The following is a 22,054-nucleotide window of genomic DNA, read 5'->3' on the forward strand; positions in this document are numbered from 1 at the left end:
CTGCGCGAGGCTATGGCGACGCAGATTACAAAAGCACCTAGATGCGCCGCTGAGTTCACAAGCCAAGCAATCCAACGCATAAACAATAAGGACGACTCGCAAGACTAGGGTGCATTGGGCCTGGGCTCGGGTTGCGGTGCCCTGCGCCACAACCAACAGCGCGTTTGGGTTTCTGGGCGTGGCTGCAGTGTCATCGAGAATCGCATGGAAATCGATCGCGGACCCTCAGTAGTATGCATGCCAGGGCCAGACGAGTACAAGAGAGGAAGAGCTCTGCACCACTGATTTCATTATTCACCCTTTGCGGGTGCTGATCCCCTTTTCCTGCTGCACTCCGTCAAAACCTGCTGTTGTGTGTTTCTTATTCCTCCGCGTTCCAGGGTTCAGTCTTCTTGCGTCAAAGGAGGCCAAGCTTGGCCTACGCTCACCCAAGCGACAAGAGCCAGACCGGGCAAGAAAGCAGGAACCGCATCTGCGCAGCATCCAGTACCGTTGCTTGCTGCAATTCCTGTATCCTCCTGTCGGACGCCTCCCGACTTCCATGGGCGTTTGGTACTCGGCATCATCGTGAAATCACCCCCGAGTCAAGGCCTAGTCGATAGCCTGCAGCATATTGTACGTCACCGGCACCCGGCCTTCACGTCAGCCCCACAACACACGTCGTCCACAATTCCACGGATCTACTGCGATCACCGCGCGAGCTCCCAGTGAAGCCCTCCCACCACCTGACACCCACTCACTCATTCTTATTGTTATCATCTCGCTCCGCCCCTTCCTCTCGCCTGTTGACCCCGCACTGCCTGAGGCGGCCTCATATCCAGCCTCACCCTCCACAATGGACTCCCCCGCGTCCACCCCAGACGGCGAATTCGACGCCGACACTCCCTTTGGCTCGCCTTCCCCAACCTCTCCTCCTGCGCCGTCGAGTCCTACTTCCAATGCCTCTGCCAACTCGTTGTCGGTTGAGCGCCCCGCCGTGCGTTCTCATTCCACTAGCGGCGCAACGCCAGGCATGACGCCTTCCTCTACGCCCTTGGGCAACATCAATGCCGCAAGAAACCCTCGCCCGACCGCCGTCCCGACTATTTCCAGCCGAGGCAGCGGCCTGAATGTGTCACAAGATATCTTGGCGAGGATACAGGCTGTGCACCTGGGGCGAAAAGGTGCCCCGCCAACTGGCTTGCCGGGAAGAGGGCCAAATATGTCACAAAGCCCTGCTCCCGGTACGGGTCCTGCTCCCCAGCGAGGTCCTATGTCGCCTGGAGGTGCCATGATGGGAGGCGTACCTCCCAACTTCCGCATGCCTCCAAACGTAAGACCGTCCCCGCCCAACTTCCAGTCAGCGCCGGCTGTACCTGGCCGAGCAGGCAGCGGACCTAAGCTGTCTCTCGCCGAAAAACGCGGCCTCAGACTTCCTGGCGGTATGCCTGGCGCACCAAGCATGGGTAACAGCCCCGCACCCCCTGCTGGCAAGAAGAAGCCTGGTCTTACTCTGTCGCAAATGAACGGAGATCAGCCAAAGGAAGGAGAAGCGCCTAAGAAGCAAGAGACTATGTTGGAGAAATACTCTAATTTCATCGACACAAAGACTGGTAGTCTGACATTCAAGGGCAAGGCGACGCTGAACTCAGACGGTGTGCAATTCGCAGGCGGTACCTCCTTCAATATTTCCCTGGACGAGGTCGACACCCTGGATGAACTCGGCAAGGGTAACTATGGTACGGTATACAAAGTCCGACACAGCAGGCCACGAATGAGGAAACCAGGCCAAGGTTTGGCAGGCAACAAGGCCGCGCCAGGCCCACAGAACGCCGAAGATCTCGAACCAATTCCAGCGACAACAGTACCCTCAGGAGGCACCGGAATCGTAATGGCGATGAAGGAAATGAGACTCGAGCTCGATGACTCCAAATTTGCGAGTATCATTATGGAGTTGGATGTGTTGCATCGCTGCATCTCCCCATATATTGTCGATTTCTACGGAGCGTTCTTCCAAGAGGGCGCGGTGTACATCTGTATGGAGTTTATGGACGGTGGCTCGATAGACAAGATGTATGGTGATGGTGTACCAGAGAACGTACTCCGGAAAATCACATTAGCCACGACGATGGGACTGAAGTCACTCAAGGACGAACACAACATCATTCATCGAGACGTCAAGCCAACAAACATCCTCATGAACACGAGAGGGCAAATCAAAATCTGTGATTTTGGTGTCAGTGGAAATTTGGTGGCAAGTATTGCCAAAACGAACATTGGGTGCCAGAGTTACATGGCCCCCGAACGAATATCTTCGGGCGGAGTAGCCCAAGCTGGTGCCAACCCTGGAGGTGGCACATACAGTGTGCAGAGCGACATTTGGAGTCTGGGTCTCACCATCATCGAGTGCGCATTAGGCCGATATCCATATCCGCCAGAGACTTACAACAACATCTTCAGCCAGCTTGCTGTAAGTATGCATGATCTGTTTGAGATGTTTATACTAACTCTATCCAGGCTATTGTCGATGGCGAACCCCCAGATCTTCCCGAGGAAGGATTCTCAGACGCGGCTAAGAACTTTGTACGCGGCTGCTTAAACAAGATCCCCAATCTACGACCGACATACGCCATGCTGCTTCAACACGCATGGCTCGCCCCCTTGGCTAAGCCAGCAACAATTACCGAAGAAGACGAAGAGGAGGTGGAAGCGGCGGCAGAAGCAATTGGTGGTGAAGCAGCTGGCGACCAGGGGCCAGCCCAGCCGATCGAACCCGTTCATGACAAAGAAGTGGCAGATTGGGTCAAAGATGCGATTGACAAGCGGAAGAAAGGACTCTTGGGCAAAGGCGTACCAAAGCCTGCACTACATGCTGCACCATTGGACGCAGTGTCAAGTCCTTCGGCGGATGGCCCGATTGGCCTAGATGCAGCCGCACCACCAGTAGCAACAGCGTAGAAATCACGACCGGATTCCTTGGTCAATCTGACAAGATCAAACTCAACTCTCAGCATCGTAGAGGTCGTTTTCTAAGCATTGTTTGTCGGATCTCGATTGGCTAGTTGCACGTGTTCTTCCACGAAGCTGCAACTAGAAATCTGACCAGCCTAAGCTGCTCTACTCTCAATGCAAAGAGTTTATGCTTTTCCGTCTTGTTTTTAGGCTCGAGTTTGAAGCCGTTCATTTTTCTGATTGAGGTGGGCTGAGCGGAAGTATTGGGGTTGGAAGAAGGTTGCAGTCGACGTGGCCTTTGGAGTTGACGGGCGTTCTTGTTAGTTCTACCGGCGCGTACCCATGTATGACTTCTGAACCTTGACTGCATAGCTGTTGGAATACTAGGTAGTCAAAACACACATACCTAGAAGAGTGTAGATCTTAGTACAGCTGAAACCATACAAAGTATCTTCTGTAGCAAACATGTGCAAGACTGACATGGTCTGGCAGCGTGGGTCAACGTGGGATCGGGTGACGTAGATGAGAGGCGCGCAGGCACGTGATCCGCTAAGATGTGGCTGACAGCCTGTCGGGCGGGAGGGAACACGGTGGTCGGAACTCTGGGTCATTGAAACGACGACTTTCTTTTCGCGACTTCGCCCGCCCTCACTCAGCAATGCGACACGTCTGAGATTCTGCGCCCCTTTCTCAACCTATGCACTGTCGCTGCAAATAAACGTATATTTCTTTGACGTCGCTCTCTACATTGCACCATCACCCAAGCCGTCCTTAGGGACTGTTGCCCAAGATGTCTGGGACAGATTACAACTACGATAGCGAGGTTTGTCTGCGCGCGCCCATGTAGAGGACATGCACTGACAAAGAGCAGGCCCAATTTTTCCCCTACTTCATCCTCACAGTCACAACACTAGTCACAGTTCCCGCCACGATCTCCTTCTTCCGGCCAAGTAAAGGTGCGCGTCTCTGTTCAGTGACACGTTGCTTCACGTCCTAACATGCAGACAGAGCTCGAGAACACCGGAACACGAATAGACTCTGATTTCACACCCGAACATGCCGACCTCATCCAAGGACAGCGAAAGAAGCAGAAGCGGGCCGAGAGGAGGATAAAGCGGGGGATTCTTATGCTGATTGGATGGGCGCTCAATGCTCTCATGGTTTACCTCATCATTGTCACGGCGCGGTCTGTAACCAAGATCTGGGATCCATATGAGGTGCTCGGTGTCTCACGAGTATGTATACCATTGCGAAATCTGGCGCTCAGAACGTGTTCTAACCGGCACATAGTCTGCGGACGAGAAAGCGATCAAGAAGCACTACCGAAAGCTTTCCCTATTGCTGCATCCTGACAAAGCCCGTGAGGACCCTGCGAAAAACATCACAATACAATCGATCAACGACCACTGGGTAGACGTTACCAAGGCATTCAAGGCCCTCACCGACGAGGAAATTCGCAACAACTACGTCCAGTATGGCCACCCAGACGGCAAGCAGAGTTTCAGCATCGGCATCGCGCTGCCCAAGTGGATCGTGACTGAGGGAGCCGGGAAATACGTTTTACTCATCTACGCGCTCGCGCTCGGTGTCCTTCTGCCATATATGGTTGGCAAATGGTGGTACGGGACCCAGAGGTTGACAAAGGAGAAGGTTCTCATCGCAAGCGCCGGCAAAATCTTCCGCGAGTATGAAAACGAACAGGGCGAGACTGGGGTCATCGGTGCTTTGAGCAGTGGAGAGGAGTTTAATGAAGTACTGGCCGGCAACAAAGCGGAAAGCGGTCTCTCCAAATTGGAGCAGAAGGTTCTGTCTGACAGTTCCGACTCGCTGGTTTCGCAGACACTCACCAAGAAGGACCGCCAGAAGTTGGACGACCAAGAAGACAGCCGCAGGCGGAAGGTCTTGACATTGTTGTGGGCGTACCTTGGCCGAGTTGAGCTTGACGATGACGCTTTGAACGATGGTAAGGATGAGAGATTCCTCAAATGAACGTTGATTAACAGTTCTTTTAGAAAAGTTTGAGGTTGCTCCTGTTGCTCTCCGACTAAACGATGCATACACCGCGATCGCACTGGCATACGGTAGTACCAAGGCTGTCCTCGCTGCATACCACACCTCACAAAGTCTCATTCAAGCCCTGCGACCAGGCGCTTCTCCGTTGGAACAATTACCTTATTTCACACCTGCAGTAGCTACCGCAGCCGAGGCAGAGCGCTCAAGAACACATTTGACCGTCCAAGAATTCTTGCACCTTCCTGAAGAACAACGCAAGTCACGCGTGGTTGCACCTGGACTCCTCTCGCCAGAACAATACAGCACAGCACTGTCGGTAGCCTCGCGTATTCCTGTTCTTAACGTTGATGCGGCATTCTTCAAGGTTGTTGGAGAGCGTTTTGTCACTCCAAGCAGTTTGGTACAATTCGTTCTCAAGTGCCGATTCATCCCATCAGGCGCAACCAACATCCCGGAAGCCAACCCGAAGGATCTTCTTGATATTGACCCCGAGGAGGGAGATATTGCTGCCCTTACTGGACGTAAGAACGATCGCTCTGGCGAGAAGCCTATTCAGCCTCCCCTCGCACATGCGCCATACTACGCTCGCGACCATGCTCCTAGGTGGCATGTGTTCCTGGCCGATAGCAAGCAGGGTCGTGTCGCTGTTCCGCCTTTTACATTCTCGACGTTCGACAAGCCAATCCTCGATGAGAGTGGCAACCCTACGTTCGACGTACAGACGCTCAAGATGCAGTTTGGTGCCCCGCCTCAAGCCGGCAGCTACACCTTTGTCATGCACATGATCTGTGATAGTTACATCGGCATGGACACCAAGATGGAGGTGACACTTGTCGTTGAGGATGCCAGCAAAGCGGAGGAGGTGGAAGAGGATGGCGAGATCAGCGAACCTGACGAGGGTACGTCTTTCCCCTATCTCTTGAATGACTGTTGAGATGAACCACAAAACTAACTTTGTGACAGATACCATTGCAGGTCAGATGCGCACACTCAAGGGAGACGCGCCACTCAAGAAGCGGAGACAACATGACGACTCCAGTGACGGAAGCGATACCGAGGGTGATGTTGAGTCTGAGAGCGAAACGGATACCGATACCGACTCGGATGATGAGTAGACTTGCTTCTCGCTAAATAGAGAAGGTGTCAACGCTTGGGGATGGAGTTCTCGGGGACTGTACAATTGACTGGCTGACAGCGTGCGGCATTTTCAGGCGTTTTGAGCACCGTGGTATTCTTTTGCGGGTTCGGGGATTTCAAGACGACTCCAGGCGAGTGACTGGGTAGGGTAGGGTAAAGTAGTGGACATGGAATACGTGTGCATGTTCTTCAGAAGACTGTCCTCGAATGAAAGTGTGGTATTCGTTTAATCACTTGCTTTTTCAAAGCTTAAGCTGCTGCATACGTTGGCATGTGGCTTACCTTTCTTGTTTACCATAACGTAAGGTTTCAATACTCCCATTTTCAAATAAGACTACCTGCCTCACTGCATTCGTCATGTAAAAAGTGCCCTCTCGAACAATATATCATAACATATTTACAGATTTTAAGCTCACCATGGGTAAGAGTTGCCAAGCTGCTGGACCATCCGCTTTCCGTCGATCAGCAACTCTGGTTCACAACCTTTCCATGGTTCCCAACATGCGCAAGTAGTCACCACACAACTCCAGCGAATGACAAAATCCCAACACTCTGCTTTTCCGACGATAAGTGGGCCTGCGCCCTGCACCCTACACCGCACTATTTATGCGTTATAACCGATGGACAACCGTCATGCGTTTGCATATTCCCCGCCCAAGCGAGTAACGCTCGACATGCACCAGTTCGCCGCTTCAACGATGGCTCGGATAAGCATGTAACTAACTATATAGACACGAGGTTTCCAGGTTCCTCTAAACTCTCTCACTCTTGCATTCCATCTTCAGTTCCCGTTTTCAAAAGTCTTCTTGTTTGTGACGTGAGCCGAGTCCCCCAAACGCCGACAAGCGAAACGCGGGGAATATGGAGTCTGCAGACGCGGATTTAGAGAGGAGTTATTCCCGGGAGCGACAACGGCTGGGGGCTGATGGCCAGAAGATTGTTACCTCGCCGGTTGCGGTTGTTCATAGTGTTTCTTCGGAGAGTCGGAGAGGTCGTTGTACGTTTATTGTAACATTCAACCAATGTGACATATGCACCGCTGACGCATGTTTACAGCCGGAGAAGAAAACACTCATGCGGCCCAATTTGAATCTCTTGGGAAAGATGGGGATAGCAATTCAGATTTGGGACGCGAAGATGATAATGAAAAGATAGTTACGGAATCGCCTGCCTCCGTGTCGAGAACAGGGTCACCAACTGGTGTGCCCAGTCCAACGGATGGGATACCACCAAAGAGACGTACCATTCGTTTCGAAGATGGAGATCCTGAGAACCCGAACAATTGGCCCAGAGTAAGCTTTGATCTTTCTGCTTCATATGAAACCACCTCACTGACAGCAACCTCGTAGAAGAAGAAGATCTACGCCATCTTCGTAGCAATCATAAGTGGTAAGTACTACAACATTAGTATTGAAAACACAAACTAAACAAATATCTAGTCATAAATAGTACCATGACTTCTGGGTTAGTCCCCCTCAACTACATGATTATCTCGTACGCGGTCCTGACACTACACAGTCTCGCAGCAGGAGCAGCAGGCCCTATATCCCGTCACTTCAACGAGACCAACGAGTACAAGCTCATCTTGCCGACCTCCATATACCTTGTAGGCTACGTCTGTGGTCCCATGGTATGGGGTCCTCTGTCCGAATCCTATGGTCGCAAAGGCACTATGATCTACTCGTACGCGCTCTTCACGGTATTCTCCATCGCGTCTGCTGTCTCGCCCAACTTCTCCGCCTTGGTTGTCTTCAGACTGTTTGCCGGTATTGGGGGGAGCTGTGCGATCAGTGTTGTTGGAGGAATATGCGCAGACGTGTATCATAATCCTATTAGCCGGGGCAGGAGCATGGCGATCTTCATGGTGAGTGTTCATCATGCGTTGAATAAGTTCGGATTATGGCTGACGCGTAACAGGCTGCAACTACATTCGGTCCCATTCTTGGGCCTCCCGTTTCGGGCTTCATCTCGACTGTGTCGTGGAGCTGGGCTTTTTGGATCGGGGCCATCTTTGCAGGCGTGTCATCGCCACTGATTCTCTTGTTCCCTGAGACATATGGCCCGGCCATCCTTAAACGTAGAGCTCAACGATTGCGCAAGGAGACAGGGGATGAGAGTATCGTTGCGCCGATCGAACTGGAGAAGACCGATCTCAATCACATTGTCACTGTAGTGTTGACTAGGCCACTACGCATGATTTGCTTCGAGCCGCTGGTTTTGTTCACATGTTTGTATCTGAGCTATGCATGTAAGTCACACACGCATGCATCCCACCAATCTACTCAGAGAGGGAAAATACAGTGAGCTAACGAGTATTTCCATAGACGCCATCTTCTACAGTATATCCCCCTTACCCCCCACCTTCCATCCAAGAACCGTAAAACTAACATCCCCTCAGTCTACTTCCAATCCTACCCCGTAATCTTCACAGGCATCTACCACTTCAACGCCGGCGAGCAAGGCCTAGCCTTCCTGCCCATCGGCCTCGGCGCCCTCATCTCAGCCGGCATCTACCTAACCTGGGACGCGATCCTAGGGCGCGCACAAAAAGCCCACAAGCCATGGGCCAAGAACGAAGAAATGCGCCGCTTACCACTGGCATGTATCGCGGGTCCCTTCTTCGTCATCTCCTCCTTCTGGCTCGGCTGGACGGCGCGCGAGAACATCCACTGGATCGTGCCTGTCCTCGCTGGCGTGCTCTTCGGTATGGGCTATCTGTGTTTGTTCATGGCGCTGCTGAATTACCTCGTCGATGCGTATGAGATCTTCGCCGCGAGTGCTATGGCGGCGGCGTCGTTGTCGCGCAGTAGCTTTGGGGCTGTGTTGCCGTTTGCGGCGAGGCCTATGTATAGAGCGCTTGGGGTTGCGTGGGCGACTAGTTTGCTGGGTTTCTTTAGTTTGGCGCTGTGTGTGGTGCCGTTTGCGTTTTTTAGGTGGGGTGGGAAAATGCGCGAGAAGAGTAAGTTTTGCCAGCACCTTAGGGCGAAGAAGATGGAGGAGAAAGCGGAGAGGGACGCGGAGAGGGAGGCAGAGGGGAGAAGTAGTGGGGGATTACAAGGCATGGTTCAGGCTGATGGTGGGAAGGAACAGGTTTGAACTCCTGTTTGAAACGACATGTATTTTGCATTCCTGGCGCTGTGGATATATTTGTTAGGTTAGCAGATGGTCATGTAGAGGAATAGATTTTCTTGACAAATCCTCCAGCGGATTGTACTTATCCAGTCATATCATTATTTTGGGGTTATTGTTTTAGTGTTATAGAGCATTCATGCTTGTTGTGCAAGCAGATAGACGCAACACAGTAAGACTCTAGTATAGTAACTCAATGTAGAAGCTGATACCCAGCCCCTTTGCACACAGTAAACATCAGTGAGAGTACACAGTAATAGTAACAGAGAGCTAATCAACCGTCTCTTGACGACTGGCTGCTAAATGTACCAATGCAGACGCGTGTTCTACAGCCCAGGCAGCTATTAATCGAAGTTTGGTTCGGCTTTGAGTCGTGAACCGTGGTTGAGTCTATCCAGTAATACATATGTTCACACATCATTTAGTATTTCTTTCCCACTGTCCACAACTTCCACTCCTTTTTTGTAGCCGCCAACTCCACAGGAAGCTACCTGGTCCTATCTCCCAATCCACTCTATCTGGCCGTGCTACCCATATTCGTCAGCACTCGTTGGCCAACATGGTCCAACTTGTCGAAACGCATCATCGAGACGCTCATGTCAAAACCGTGCCCATCACACCGAGAAACATCTCGCGCAAGAAAAGTTGTCGCGAGCAGATAGCGCCTGAAACAGAGCTAGATCTCTCTCCCCTGCTCGCCAAAGTCTTACGAAAGCGTAGCTGACTCCTCCTAGCATGGAAGAGAAGCCAGACAAAAGTAGCAGCAATCAGATGACTACCAGGACAAACAATCCGGTGCCACCAAACGCGGAGAGAAACCGTAGCATGGCACAAATTGCTCTTGAGAGCGGAACAAGCTACTCCAAGTATCCTCTGCGGATATTCGAAAAGGTGATAATCGTCGGATCGCCTGTTCGCTTAAGGTTGGCCATCATCGTTCCATTGCTCAGTGGCCTCCACGTATCTTTGCGGTACGTTTGGCGCTCTGAGCGTTAGTCGAGTGGGGTCTTCCGAGAAAGTATGCTGCATACAATCCGTGGTGAGGTTTGATGATGGTGACTTTCGAGAATTCTGCGTCTCTTCGACGTCTTCTCTCCACAGGCTGCGTCGCGGATGGGGAACATCCCGCCCAGATCAAGCAGCAGCTGGTCTTATCTAGGAAGGCCACCAACACAGGGCGAAGACGACGGCGTTTAGAAAGAGGGAAGTAGGCGTCCTCCAAGGCAAGGTAAATCGTGCTCCGTCCGCAAACCGACATGGAATCCCTCAAGCCGTATTCGACGCCAAAGCAAGAGCCTGCAGCGCCTCCCGCACCGCCTCAGTCGCCGCATCATCCCTCTCCAGCCCAGCCCTCTGCGTCCGCGCCGCCGTCGCCGCCGCCGCCTCAGCCCTCCTCTCGAGCCCCGCCCTCGCCCCCCTCCCAGGCCTCTTATACACCCTCTGCCTCGGCGCCGCAATCCTCGGCGTTACACTCCTCTCCCCCACACCCCCCAACCCCTCCTCCTCAAGAAACTGATTAAAAAACTGCAACGCAGGATCCAATTTCGGCACCCCCCTACAAACCCTGTACCCGCGCTCCAACAGTCTCTGTAGATTCACATCCACGATGCCGCGCAGCCTATCCCCCCCTTCCCCCCCGTCTTTCTTACTAGCATCTAGACTGAGATCGTCGAGCTGCATGTCCAAACGCACGTCGGCGACTAGGCACTCGGGACACACGTAGGGTTGCTCGGGCACGGCGACGCGGCAGTTGCTGCCGCAGCCGAAGTTGTGGTCGACGTGCACGCGGTGGTTGCAGGCTAGGTCGTGGTAGTTGGATTGGGGCGTGCAGGGGGTGTAGGTGGCGTGGAATTGCTGGTTGTAATTTGCCATGGTTTTTGGGGGGTTAGGTGGGATATGGGATTGGTGTGGGCGGGCTGGCTATATGTATGTGTATGGAGATGTTGGTTGGGGGAAAGGGAGCATTTCGAGGGAGGTTTGATAGTGGGGATGTTGGGCTGTGGAGGACATTGGAAATGGATCGGGTGACTGTTTGGGCGTCTGGAGAGAGGTGGGTTTGTAGCGTGTTGAATGGTTGATAGTCAGCTTGGCGTGATCTGCCCACTCGCACAGATCGCGGTACGGCTGATGTATCGCCTACTTCTGAATACACGCAATATATCCTACAATTTTTGCATCCTCCTCATCAAGTTCCTTCAAGGAATAGACAAGGCCCTTTGGCGCAATGGTAGCGCGTTGGTTTTCGGTTCATCTGAAAGTCGCCAAAGGTTGTAGGTTCGAGCCCTGCAGGGGTCGTTTTTTTGCGCGTTGGTGCTTCCTCGAGTCTCATGACTTTGTAGGAGCCCACAGATCGCTACTTTGTGAGATAGGAGAGGTGGTCTCCATTTTGTTCACTCAGACAATTGGTTTAAAGTAGTGTTGTTGTGTTTTTGCCTAATATATGCCCGCTTGCCTACTTCTTTTTTAGGCAGCTGTTATCCGGATACGAGTGTTACAAGTGACATGTATAGTTATCACTTTGACCTAACTACAGTTAAGAATACAATGGCAATATAGTACCTTTCATATATCATCTCAGACACCAAATGAGATTACTCAAAGAAGCCAAGATAGGCACAGCACAAGTGCTCCTAAGTGGCGGTGCAATATTCCCATAGAATGCACAACGAGGAGAGCACAACATCAGCCTGCTAGCCATGTAAACGGGAGAGGCAGATTACAGTACCCATGCAATTTCCCGTTCCCATCTCAATGACGATTACAATCCGCATATTGCCCACTTCACTCTGATCCGCACACTTGGTATGAACGCATGACAGCATAGCTGTGGAGAGATGAGGTACTGCCAATTAGAGACAAGAGCAAGCACGCGGGTACCTCCCAGTGACATGCATCATAGCAGCCGTTGACCCAACGGGCGACCGACCCTGTGTGGAAATTACGACTCGACATGTCGACGATCGTGTACCGCGGGCTTGAAACCGTCGTACCAGGAAGGCGACTCCCGCAAGCACGAAGTGGGGTCGTCGTGACCTTGTTTCAGCTCAGATCCCTCAACGGCTTTGTCCAAGTTACGTATAGTTTGTGGCGGTGACGTCACGCTGATTGTTAAGGTTTGTCCAGTCCTGGTCTGTGGGATGGGATCCGGATTTGGGCAGGTTTTGGGTAGCTGCACATGTGCATGCTTTTTGATGAGCTGTTGGGACGGTCTGAGAGGCAAGCCGGGGCCAATGAGGATCAGGGGCTGTCGTCAACCGCAAAGGGCGGGAAAGTGGTGAGAAACGCCGTCCCGAGTCCATGGCGCTGAGCTGTAGCACCCCAGGAAATTCCGCGGGTAGCGGCTGTTGAACGGGAATCGTCGATCAAACGAGCAATTAGAGCCGCAATTTCTCCAACCGTTTCTGTGTTTGATTGGTCCAACTAGTTAAAACAAAAAAAGTCGTCGCAAGCTTCGTACAACGTCGAACCAACAAGATACAGAGTCTTTTGTGATGCGGGCCTGGCCGGATCCAGGCGTTTTCTAGACTGATGCGAGGAACAGTTGGGGACGGGTGTATTGCCGAAGAGTCCTGATTCGTTGGTGTTCATGAAAACCTTTCTGCGTGCAGTGTTCAGCAAGGTTGATCGAGATAGAGACCAGTTTCAAGGCAAACTTGAGAGCTGTTGTGCAAACACCGGAGACTCCGGAGAGTACACGGTAAGAAAGAACGGAATCATGTACGAGCAGGGTTTGCTCTAACAATCAAGTCTTGCTACGCAACACCATTCTTGCATTGGCGTGGCTCACTTGGTCGAGATGATTGTCTCGAGGCTAGAGATGAAGCAACCGCAAGTACCATCTCAACATCGTAGTCTCGCCATTCGAGCACTGTTTCTTGACACCGCCCATTGATGCTAAAGAGAAAGATGTGCTACTTTAAAGCATCGGCAGTGACACGTTACCGCTGCTTCGGTACAGAACTCATTGCGGTACGGGAGGAATGATATTGGCGGTCTGGAGAAACGACGAAACATTTGTCTACTTACAAAAGGTACCGCAGTATCCTCTCTGTTCTTGTGTTATGTCCTAAGGAGCATATTTGCTGGGTTGTGGTAACGAAGGTCTGTCACTGAATAGAATGTTTTGGGTGCATGTCTATGCTTTTCCTGGTCGGTTGTGCATGTGCTGGGAGTGGTGTTGATGTTCTTGTGAAATGGTTGAGTTGGACTGTTTGGTATGTTACGACATGACCATTTGACTACAGGAACATGATCAAGTCTGTCGAGTTTGTCATGAAAGCGTTCCACATGGGCGGTTCGTGGTAAAAGGTTCTTCCGACTTGTGTTTACGAAAACTCATTCGCCATTGGTACCAAGTGAGCGGGGCTCTAAAACCCATTGGTGGTTTGTGATGACGACGCGTGACAATAAAAGCTGCTGGGATGTGGAGCGCACGCTGAGCTCCATCAGATGTCGTGGACAAAGACGGTAGGAGATGAAGGTGAAATACGACCGAAAGCGGGAGGCAGATGTGGATTATTTTTGCCCATCATTGCTGATTGGATGCTAGGGTCGTAGCTTCTCAAAATAGCGTACAAACAGTCGCGTCATGCCACAGCACTCGGGGAGTGGGGCATACGCGTAGTGGTGGGTCACTGACAGATGAATAGCTTCGGGATGGCTGGTGCCAGTGAAGATTTATATGTATCTACCTGTTAGTGTCCGAGCAAAGGAAAAACGTACCGGCAAGGTCTGGCACCGGCCCGTTAGCAAGCGTCCTGGCAATCTGAGGAAATGATGCTTTGCACGGCAACAGCAGATCAAACCGATCTCATCTCATCAGCACTCCCGTGACTTCCCCAGGGCTTGGTTGGATCATGGTTACCCTTGCCAGGGTGGTTGATTTTTGATGCTGAGTGTGCAGGAATGTCGGTGTTGCCGCGGACCCTGAAAAGAGGCGGTAATGTAGTGCATGCGGCGAAATCGGAAGTCGAGGCCGCAAGACGGGTTGCCTATCGTGTGTGGAAAAGTGATGAGCGGAAGGCTTGCGTGAGCGGGGTACAGACATGTCGGTGAGCAGGATGGCAAGCAAGGCCATAGGTAGGGACAGTAACCTTATCGCATGCACGCCCGTAACGCCATCCTAGTCGGAGTCTTGGGCTACGGCTCGTTCGCTAGGTGAGGTTTACGTTTCAGCAACTGCTGCAAACGATCAGCCGCAGAGAGTGCCCCGTCGGCGCACGACTCGCGGCTGGCGGCCGTCTGCAACGTCAGTGATGGGATTCGCAAGTGTTTAGGTGCAGGATCGAGTTCGGATTGGCGTCGACTGGGTAGCAGCGGGTGGCACAGCACTGCGAGCTGGTGCCGCCTTGCCCACTGTTGCGCACAAATGTGGGTGGGAGGGCAGATTGCACGTCGAGGGCAAGATTGCAGGCGATTGCGTCGCGGCAGCAGCTGGGTGGCTGCGCGGAAACATCAGAGCGGACTTGTCCGGGCGGTGAGGGCGAGCATAAACTTCTGTTGTGCTTTGTTGCTGTGCATGGCAGAACCCCCGCATGGCACAAAGGCGGCTAGGTGATGGGTAGCCAGGAACTAGAGGCCGGGCTGCTGCAATGTCGAGCTGCAGCGCTGCAGGGAGCTCCATCGCGCTGCCTAGCACGGTCTGCCCAGGCGTGGGCCAGAGGGCAGCAGAATGCGATGGGTGCGAATGGCGTGAATGGCGTGAATCACCATGGGCGAGCCGCCATGGTTCTCCAGACCGGGCCCCAGGAGAGAGCTGCACAGGTGCACAGATGGATGCACAGATGCGAGGCAGAGGGCCTGGCACAAGCCACCGATGGGATGGACAGGACAGGCTCGCTGCATCGTTGGACGCTGCTGCTGGACCGGCGACGTATTCTCTGGCCAGGCCGGGCACGCTGTCCAGCTGGGCCAGCGGCGAATGCACACTGGCACTCTTGCACACAGCGGCGCAATTGCACGCCCAACGCGCCCCAGCCCCAACGTCTATCACGGTACTGTGGTGCTGGTGTCTGGCGTGAGGAAGTTATTGGAATAGCAGCGAGCACAGACGCGGGCTAGCGCACCCCCTTCTTTCGGTGCAGAACAACCTCAGTCGTCTTCACCCGCTGCGCCGCCGCCCTCACCCTCCCTATTCTTTTCCTTTCTGCTTTTTGTCGAAAGAAGCTCGCCGTTCGCAGCGCCAGACGGTCCTCACTCGACAGCCGTCCAATGCAGGCTTGAAGGTCTGTTGGGAGGCCTGGTACACGCTGCCATCTCCGCCGCTCCACGACCGCCTCTCCCGCGCCCCGGCCACGGCGGCCCATTCCATTCTCTGTTTAATACTTTCCGCGTCTTTGGCCCACGCAGGTACTGCTCTCTTAATAGCCCGTCGCCGTCCCGCCCGTCCAGCACTCGGGTATGTCGTCAATGCCGCCGCCTGCACCGCGCGCCCGAGCCTCGTCCTCGCTGCCCATCTCGTCTCGCGTCTCGCTTGCCCTCGTCCAACTGTCGCTAACAATGTGGCCGCCCCCAGATCTCAGCCTTTGCACGACCACGCCCGCGCCCTTCACCCGCCCGCCCCGGCGCCGCACTCCAACGCCTGGCTGTGAAAGGCACCGATGGCCCAGGTACTCGCGCCGATTCTTCAGACGTCCGCCTCCATTACCATGCCGTACTCGCCGCCAGATGCCTATCAGAACGCGCCGGGCCAGCCACACCAGCAGCAGCAGCAGCGATCGACGCAGCCGCCGCGCAACCAGATGTACAACAGCCACTCTGGGGGGACAGGCTACAGAGGCACCTCGACGCCGATAGCGCCGTATGCCTTCTCCAGCACGCCCCAGCTGCGACAAGAGGGCAGGTCCGTGTCAGCGCCGCTCCCCCAGGGCCTGCAGCAACAACCGCACCAGCCGCCGCCCACCCAGAACAACCAGGCTCGCAAGGGGCATCCCTCCCATCCCTCCTCCTCATCCGACTCGACCGTCTCGACGTCGGGCTCATCTAGTCGCTCCATGGCTGGCCCCTCGCGCGCTACAAAAGATGACGGCGATGTCAAGAAACAGCCTGAACCCTTTTCAGCCTCGTTTATGACATCCTCGGCGACCCCCGACCTCTCGCTCTCTCTGGGCGAGGCCCCTGTCAAGCCCTCGCCCGGGCGTTACAGGCGTGGTGCTGGGAGAACCGACTCGTCCAGCAGTGTTCCCACGGCTACTTCCCCCACGACCCCAACGCAGCGGTCTACTCCTGTTGCGTTACCCCCATCTGGGCTGTCCCAAGCAGCCTCCACTTCTCCGGATGACTCCGATCTGTCAGCGCCTAGCAGGCCTGGACACAATCGGGCGAGCAGCGCAGACGACTCACAGCTCGCACGCAGCATGGATGCCGCCAAGAGATACAGGCGACGCAGTTTCAATGGATTAGACGCCAATGGTGTCGCAATCAACATGGCGGCGTCTGGTCCTGTGGTACCTCCGAGTCAAGGCTCGACTACCTCGTCAAGTACAGTGGGACCTGGCTCGAGTGCAGGACGACAGGGAAGCCGCCCGACGTCAAGCCGTGGCCATCAAAGACAAAACAGTGGGAGCAGTGTCTCGTCCAACACCTCCACAAGACCCCAGGCGAGCAACACAGGCGCTCAGCGGGCCTCTGCCCCTGGCGCTGGTGACAGCGTTGCTTCGAAAGGAATTGAAGCCGCCCGACGCCATGCTCCATCCCCTCTGTCACATCCGGTGTCAAACGAGGCACCCGGCCCTGCGAAGGCATCAGCGCCCTCCAGTGCCGCTGTCAAACATTTAACTGCAGTGAACGACAAAGACAAGGGCATGAAGTCACGTCTCCGCCGAGCTTTCTCCTTTGGCAGCGCTGCTGAACTTCGACGTGCCTCGGCAGAGAACAACATCTCTGCGGAACGTGCAAAGTTGAGGAAGGACAGAATGGAACCCGAGGAAGATCCGGAACAGGCTGCAATCATTGCCAAGCAAGAGGCAGCAGGTATCGGTGCTGGAATCTATTCCGGGCAAGGCGGCGTCGGCTCCACTGATAACATATCCATTCAGTCGGCTGCATCATCTGCCTCGATCATGCTCCGAAAGATGGGAAGTGGCATGAAAAAAGGTAGCAAGTCAATCAAGGGATTGTTTAGGCCCAAGTCAGTCATTGGAGTTCCAGCCGCTGATGGACCTGTCAACAGGCCGAGCGTCGGCCGAATCTCAATGGTCACTGTCGAGGCAGAGAGGCAGAAAGTGAACATAAACGCAGACCCTCACGACCAGGTCCGCGGTGGGACCGGTTATCCTAGGTTGGAGCGCAACTCGATCGATGCCGGGCAGATGGCTGAGATTGTGAACCCTTCAAATGCATCAGGTGAAACTGGCTCAAGGAAGAGCATCGTTGGCAATGATCGCGAACGGGCTGAGGTCCTCTCTTCCATGAAGAAAGGCATTTTGAAGCGTAAGTCTCTTGCATGTTATATTGGAACCTCTTTCTCACAAAAAGCAGGCAACAACACGAGCTCAGATTCTGGCTCACCCGTCCTCCGACCTGTGGATGTAGGTCAAGTCTACGGACATTCGACATCCGGTACACCGACCAACGACAAGAGACGGAACGACGACTACTTTGCGAAACCACCGCGTATTCCAAACGGCAGCACGAGGAGTCTCCCGACTACTCCTCAAGTGGGGAGGAACATCAGCTTCAGCCCTCGCATCCAATTCCATGACGCCTGGTCTCCTTCAGACTACGACCGTCGGGGAGACATTGCTACGTGCAACAGACTCACGCCCATGCTGGCACAGCAGATTAGGGAAGAAGTCAATTCCTTCAAGATGGTATGTAGTGCCTGCAATCGTCTGACAAAGTGCGTCTGCTAATCGTTTTTGCAGGAGATGGAAGTACACGAGCAGTCTAAACCACACACCCATTTCTTCTAATGATTATGCATCCATCATTTGGACATGGCGTCTTGGCGAATATCTTCCAACTTAGCACTTGGGCGATTGGAAGCAGTATAGCATTTACGAGTTGGTCTCTTACTCTACTTCCTTGTCTGGTTACGGATTGACTTGTCTCTTCTGTTTTAGCGAGCATTTGCAATCAAGTAGAAAACTGCTTCGCGTGTGGTGGTCAAACAGGAGCGCGAAGTGATATCTGCAGGAAAGTGACTAGCCGAGGGTTTTGATCTCTAGCTCAAGTTGACTGTTTCCTTGGCCTTCCTTTGATCGGATCTTTCTTTATTCTCTTTCTCTTTGTCTGTCATGTTGTTCCGGTGCGGCGACTGTCTCTCATTTCCAATCTCCTCATCTCTATCTTAAGTGGTCATTTGTATCTTTGCGCGCCCTTGTTAATTGTCGTATAGAAAAGACATGCGAAGAATGCGTCGAGGATGGTACTTGGCTGGCTTTCCGAGGCCCCTTGGTGTGGAAGTGTGCGCGATTAGCTGTCTGCGTAATTGGAAATGGATCAAGGTGTCTTCTCGGCATGGAAAGAGTGTTTTGGTATTCCTTAATGGCGTGCGTGATGTGCTGATATTGGTCACCAAGTTTGATATACAAAAAAACGTCTTTGTTTGACGCAAAGAGCATGATCTTGGTTAATTTGGGATAGACCAATCATTACCAGAACATATGCACAACTATTTTGAGCCCATCCCATATCGTTGCGTAAACAATGATCAGGGTGTGTTGACAAACGCAGGACCAAACAACCGACCCTGCTTCTCACAAACGTCGATCCCAAGCCTACCCACGCATGAGCAAGCTACGCACGGAGATGTTCAATACTCTGATTCATCAAAATTATCTTTAAATATCATCGACCTGCGAACATGCATATGACACCTTCCTCATCCAGCACGTCACGATTGCGCTTCTCGCATTAAGTCGCACCAGTCAGGGAGGAGGCAGGGGCGCTAAATCTTCCGATATATCGAAGTGAGGCTTTTGGGGCCGATTCCCGACGTCGATTCCCGAGCACAAAAGGAGCACATGGTCATGCTCTTCGCAATCGCGTGGGTGGATGGCGCCCGAATGGGAAGCAGCATGCACGCCTCAATAGGCAAGTATTGCACGATGCAGTCGGCGACAACAATCGGCAATTGTGTATGATATGGGTATCATGCATGAATCTAGGGGTTTGTTAAACATAGGTCTAGATTGTCTGGACCTGGGGCGTTTATGGAGGTGAAGCAAGTCGCAGTCGCAGCTGCAGTCGCACACGCACATCACGTGGGATCCGCAACTCGCTTGGGGCGTTAGTCAGCTTGGCGACTCCGCACCACTCGCCTTCGAATTTACGACTTACGCTGACGACAAGGACTCTCCTCCGCACAACACCACATCCGACAAAATGGTACGTCGAGTCGCCGTAACGGCCAAGTCGTGGCTGAGCGGCCGCTGATAATTCCACAGGCACCTGCAGCAACTGGAGGCAAGAAGCAGAAGAAGAAGTGGTCCAAGGGCAAGGGTACGTGAGACGGCAGCACACCTCCAGCACCTCCAGCATCTCCTACACCATCGTCAAAACGCGCGGAAACGATCGCATCGTCGTCTTGTCCGTCGGCGAAGAGCCCACACACGCTCGAAACACGTCCGCCAGAATCGTCACTAACAGCCTCACAGTCAAGGACAAGGCCCAGCACGCCGTCGTTCTCGACAAGGCGGTCAACGACAAGCTCCAGAAGGATGTCCAGTCCTACCGCCTGATCACCGTTGCCACCCTTGTCGATCGTCTCAAGATCAACGGCTCGGTCGCACGGAAAGCCCTCGCCGATCTCGAGGCAAACGGCCAGATCAAGAAGGTTGTCGGTCACTCCAAGTTGTGCATCTACAGTATGTCTCCCCACAATTCCACTCGACGAACAGCAGAAAGGTTTTTTTAGCAACAGGGGCTAACTCGCAACAGCACGAGCAGTCGGCGCAACAGAATAAGCGGCTCGCCATAACGATGGATGCAGGACTCGGGTGCGCTCTTTTCAACCTTTTCAACGACAATTCCTCTTTCCCAGTTACCGATCGGCGTCTTCACGAGATGGATGGGTCACATATATTGGGCATGCTTCATAGCGGACATGAGTGGAGGGGATGGGCCCAGGTATAGCTCCGGGTTCCAGGGTCGGTGTCGGTTATGTACTGAATGAACAAGATTCCCGAACCACATTTTGCCTGTTTGTGCTTGTGTGAACATGACTTGTGTTTGGGCATTTGTAGATCTGTTTGGTCGGTCCAGCCGTGTGCTCGAGTGAGGTTTGAAGCTGAGGACTGGCATGACTCGTCGAACTCGACACACGGGAGAGTGCATCAATATGTGTACTTCGAACCGTAGATACAAGTCTATCGTCCATCTCGTGGGATGCATGTATCCACGACATGACATTCGTCGGCACAACAGCAGCAGCAGCGTTACATTCTCAAAACAATCAGATATGTAATTCACATACTCTTAATCGACCTACCATATTGAAACCACAACCCACCCACCCCTACTCATCATACTTCCTCACCGGCCTCCCCTTCTCCGCCTGTTCACACAACCCCATCGGCACCGACTTATCCGCCCACCCCTCCTCCCTAACCACCTCCCCCACCTTAAAATACGGCTTCCCCTTATCCCCCCTAAACAGTCTATGCCAATTCTCCAGCCCATCCCGCGCCAACTGCCTCGCCCTGCGCATCTCCACCGCCCTCCGATTCTTCAACTCACCACTACTCAACACGCGCCTTTTACTAGCCTTCTCCAGCACCTCAGGCGCAGCATCGGGCTTCGTCTCCGGATCAACAGGGATAAACATTTCCTCCACGCCTCGCAGGTCCGGCGTGATGTCGGTCGCGAAACAACCTGTTAGGAAGGCGCGCGCGGAGTCGCGCCCCGCGAAGAAGTGGTACGACCCCCCCGGACCGTAGGTGCTGCGGCCGGCGGATACGTCGTAGATTGTGCCGTTTAGGGCGAGGTAGATGGGGAGGGTTGGGTTGGTGCCGTCGTATTTTGCGAGGTCGGCGTCTGTGAGGTGGAGGGGTGGGTTCTATGCATTGGATAATTAGCAAGGCAATTGGCTTGTGGGGAGGGGGGTGTTTGTCCGTCCGGGGAATTGGGTATACATTGGATTTGGATTTGTATGTGTATGTGTATACGTACCATCAACGCCTTCCACTCGCGCGCCCGCGTCCACCACGGATTATACCCCCACGTCATGCTCGTCCCGCTCGTGCTCAGGTAGCTTAGCCCGCTGCTCAGCAGTAGGATCCCGCCTGCGATGCGCAGCACGTCTAGGACTGAGAGGCCCGTCGATGCATCGTGGGTGGCTTTCTGCTTTACGGCTGCGGCGAGCTCTTGCTTGTCTTGTGCTAGGGGTGTTGTGGGTGCGGGCGCGGGCGCGGAGGGCTCGGGGCGGCGGTTGCGGGCTTCCATTGCTGAGAGAGGGGGAGTTGCTTGGGTTGCAAGCTCAAAAGTTGAGGTGGAGGGTTGGAAGGTGTTATGGTGTTGGGGCTTGCTGGCTGCCGAGGCTGGCTGGTTGGGGATCTGCACTCGCTCACTGAGGGGAGTTTAGGCTCGAACTAGGTACAACTACTGTGTGTGTAAATGGTAATGGTACTTTTCCTCATTCAGATTGTGGGCCAGACGTTCAGACCGTATTGGGAGGACGAGTCTCGATATCTGTCCACAACGCATAATAGACGTTCAGATAGATTGAGGTTGGGCTACGGTGCAGTACGCCTTCTTCCTTGATTGGGTGCGAGTGAAGCCATGGGCACTAGCTGGAGTCTTTGCACAGCAATGATCAGCGGGATAGATAGGTACTGCAAATATGCATTGCTCTTGCGAATCTGGACGTGTGGTTATTGTGTATGCGGAACGTGTTTCCCTTCCC

General features: G+C 53.6%; 8 protein-coding genes and 1 non-coding gene across 9 annotated transcripts; 6 read left to right on the forward strand and 3 right to left on the reverse strand.

Moving 5' to 3' along the window:
* Positions 1–835: 835 nt before the first annotated feature.
* On the forward strand, positions 836–2,937 carry P153DRAFT_301368 (kinase-like protein; the record flags this gene model as incomplete). The annotated part of the gene is made up of 2 exons (XM_033664381.1): positions 836–2,449; positions 2,497–2,937. The coding sequence occupies 2 exons, from the start codon at positions 836–838 to the stop codon at positions 2,935–2,937; spliced, it is 2,055 nt and encodes a 684-aa protein (XP_033519113.1).
* Positions 2,938–3,528: 591 nt separating this feature from the next.
* On the forward strand, positions 3,529–6,423 carry P153DRAFT_370637 (protein translocation protein SEC63). The gene is made up of 6 exons (XM_033669085.1): positions 3,529–3,754; positions 3,803–3,887; positions 3,940–4,166; positions 4,222–4,894; positions 4,944–5,843; positions 5,908–6,423. Exons 1-6 carry the CDS (start codon positions 3,722–3,724, stop codon positions 6,057–6,059), a joined length of 2,070 nt encoding a protein of 689 aa, XP_033519114.1. The 5' UTR covers positions 3,529–3,721; the 3' UTR covers positions 6,060–6,423.
* A 158-nt stretch (positions 6,424–6,581) lies between these two features.
* P153DRAFT_326088 (MFS general substrate transporter) lies at positions 6,582–9,257 on the forward strand. Its single transcript, XM_033665287.1, has 8 exons — positions 6,582–7,078; positions 7,138–7,373; positions 7,431–7,470; positions 7,521–7,545; positions 7,600–7,945; positions 7,999–8,329; positions 8,406–8,420; positions 8,480–9,257. Exons 1-8 carry the CDS (start codon positions 6,943–6,945, stop codon positions 9,175–9,177), a joined length of 1,827 nt encoding a protein of 608 aa, XP_033519115.1. The 5' UTR covers positions 6,582–6,942; the 3' UTR covers positions 9,178–9,257.
* A 788-nt stretch (positions 9,258–10,045) lies between these two features.
* On the reverse strand, positions 10,046–11,256 carry P153DRAFT_411043 (uncharacterized protein). Its single transcript, XM_033672081.1, has one exon. It carries the CDS (start codon positions 11,080–11,082, stop codon positions 10,477–10,479), a length of 606 nt encoding a protein of 201 aa, XP_033519116.1. The 5' UTR covers positions 11,083–11,256; the 3' UTR covers positions 10,046–10,476.
* A 164-nt stretch (positions 11,257–11,420) lies between these two features.
* P153DRAFT_t114 lies at positions 11,421–11,505 on the forward strand. The gene has a single exon. It is a non-coding gene; the product is annotated as a tRNA-Arg (tRNA).
* Positions 11,506–14,482: 2,977 nt separating this feature from the next.
* P153DRAFT_390194 (uncharacterized protein) lies at positions 14,483–15,515 on the reverse strand (the record flags this gene model as incomplete). Its single annotated transcript, XM_033670903.1, has 2 exons — positions 14,483–15,214; positions 15,276–15,515. 2 exons carry the CDS (start codon positions 15,513–15,515, stop codon positions 14,483–14,485), a joined length of 972 nt encoding a protein of 323 aa, XP_033519117.1.
* Positions 15,516–15,665: 150 nt separating this feature from the next.
* On the forward strand, positions 15,666–18,308 carry P153DRAFT_126130 (uncharacterized protein). The gene is made up of 3 exons (XM_033662012.1): positions 15,666–17,640; positions 17,689–18,020; positions 18,075–18,308. Exons 1-3 carry the CDS (start codon positions 15,810–15,812, stop codon positions 18,120–18,122), a joined length of 2,211 nt encoding a protein of 736 aa, XP_033519118.1. The 5' UTR covers positions 15,666–15,809; the 3' UTR covers positions 18,123–18,308.
* Positions 18,309–19,516: 1,208 nt separating this feature from the next.
* P153DRAFT_370640 (putative 40S ribosomal protein S25) lies at positions 19,517–20,291 on the forward strand. Its single transcript, XM_033669086.1, has 4 exons — positions 19,517–19,539; positions 19,599–19,653; positions 19,809–20,018; positions 20,092–20,291. The coding sequence occupies exons 1-4, from the start codon at positions 19,537–19,539 to the stop codon at positions 20,115–20,117; spliced, it is 294 nt and encodes a 97-aa protein (XP_033519119.1). The 5' UTR covers positions 19,517–19,536; the 3' UTR covers positions 20,118–20,291.
* A 383-nt stretch (positions 20,292–20,674) lies between these two features.
* P153DRAFT_255455 (cytochrome b5) lies at positions 20,675–21,546 on the reverse strand (the record flags this gene model as incomplete). Its single annotated transcript, XM_033662770.1, has 2 exons — positions 20,675–21,208; positions 21,322–21,546. Coding segments are annotated over 2 exons (759 nt in total), but the record flags the coding sequence as incomplete, so codon positions are not given.
* Positions 21,547–22,054: the final 508 nt, after the last annotated feature.

This window comes from Dothidotthia symphoricarpi (assembly GCF_010015815.1).
Source record: "Dothidotthia symphoricarpi CBS 119687 unplaced genomic scaffold P153scaffold_22, whole genome shotgun sequence".
NCBI lineage: Eukaryota > Fungi > Ascomycota > Dothideomycetes > Pleosporales > Dothidotthiaceae > Dothidotthia > Dothidotthia symphoricarpi.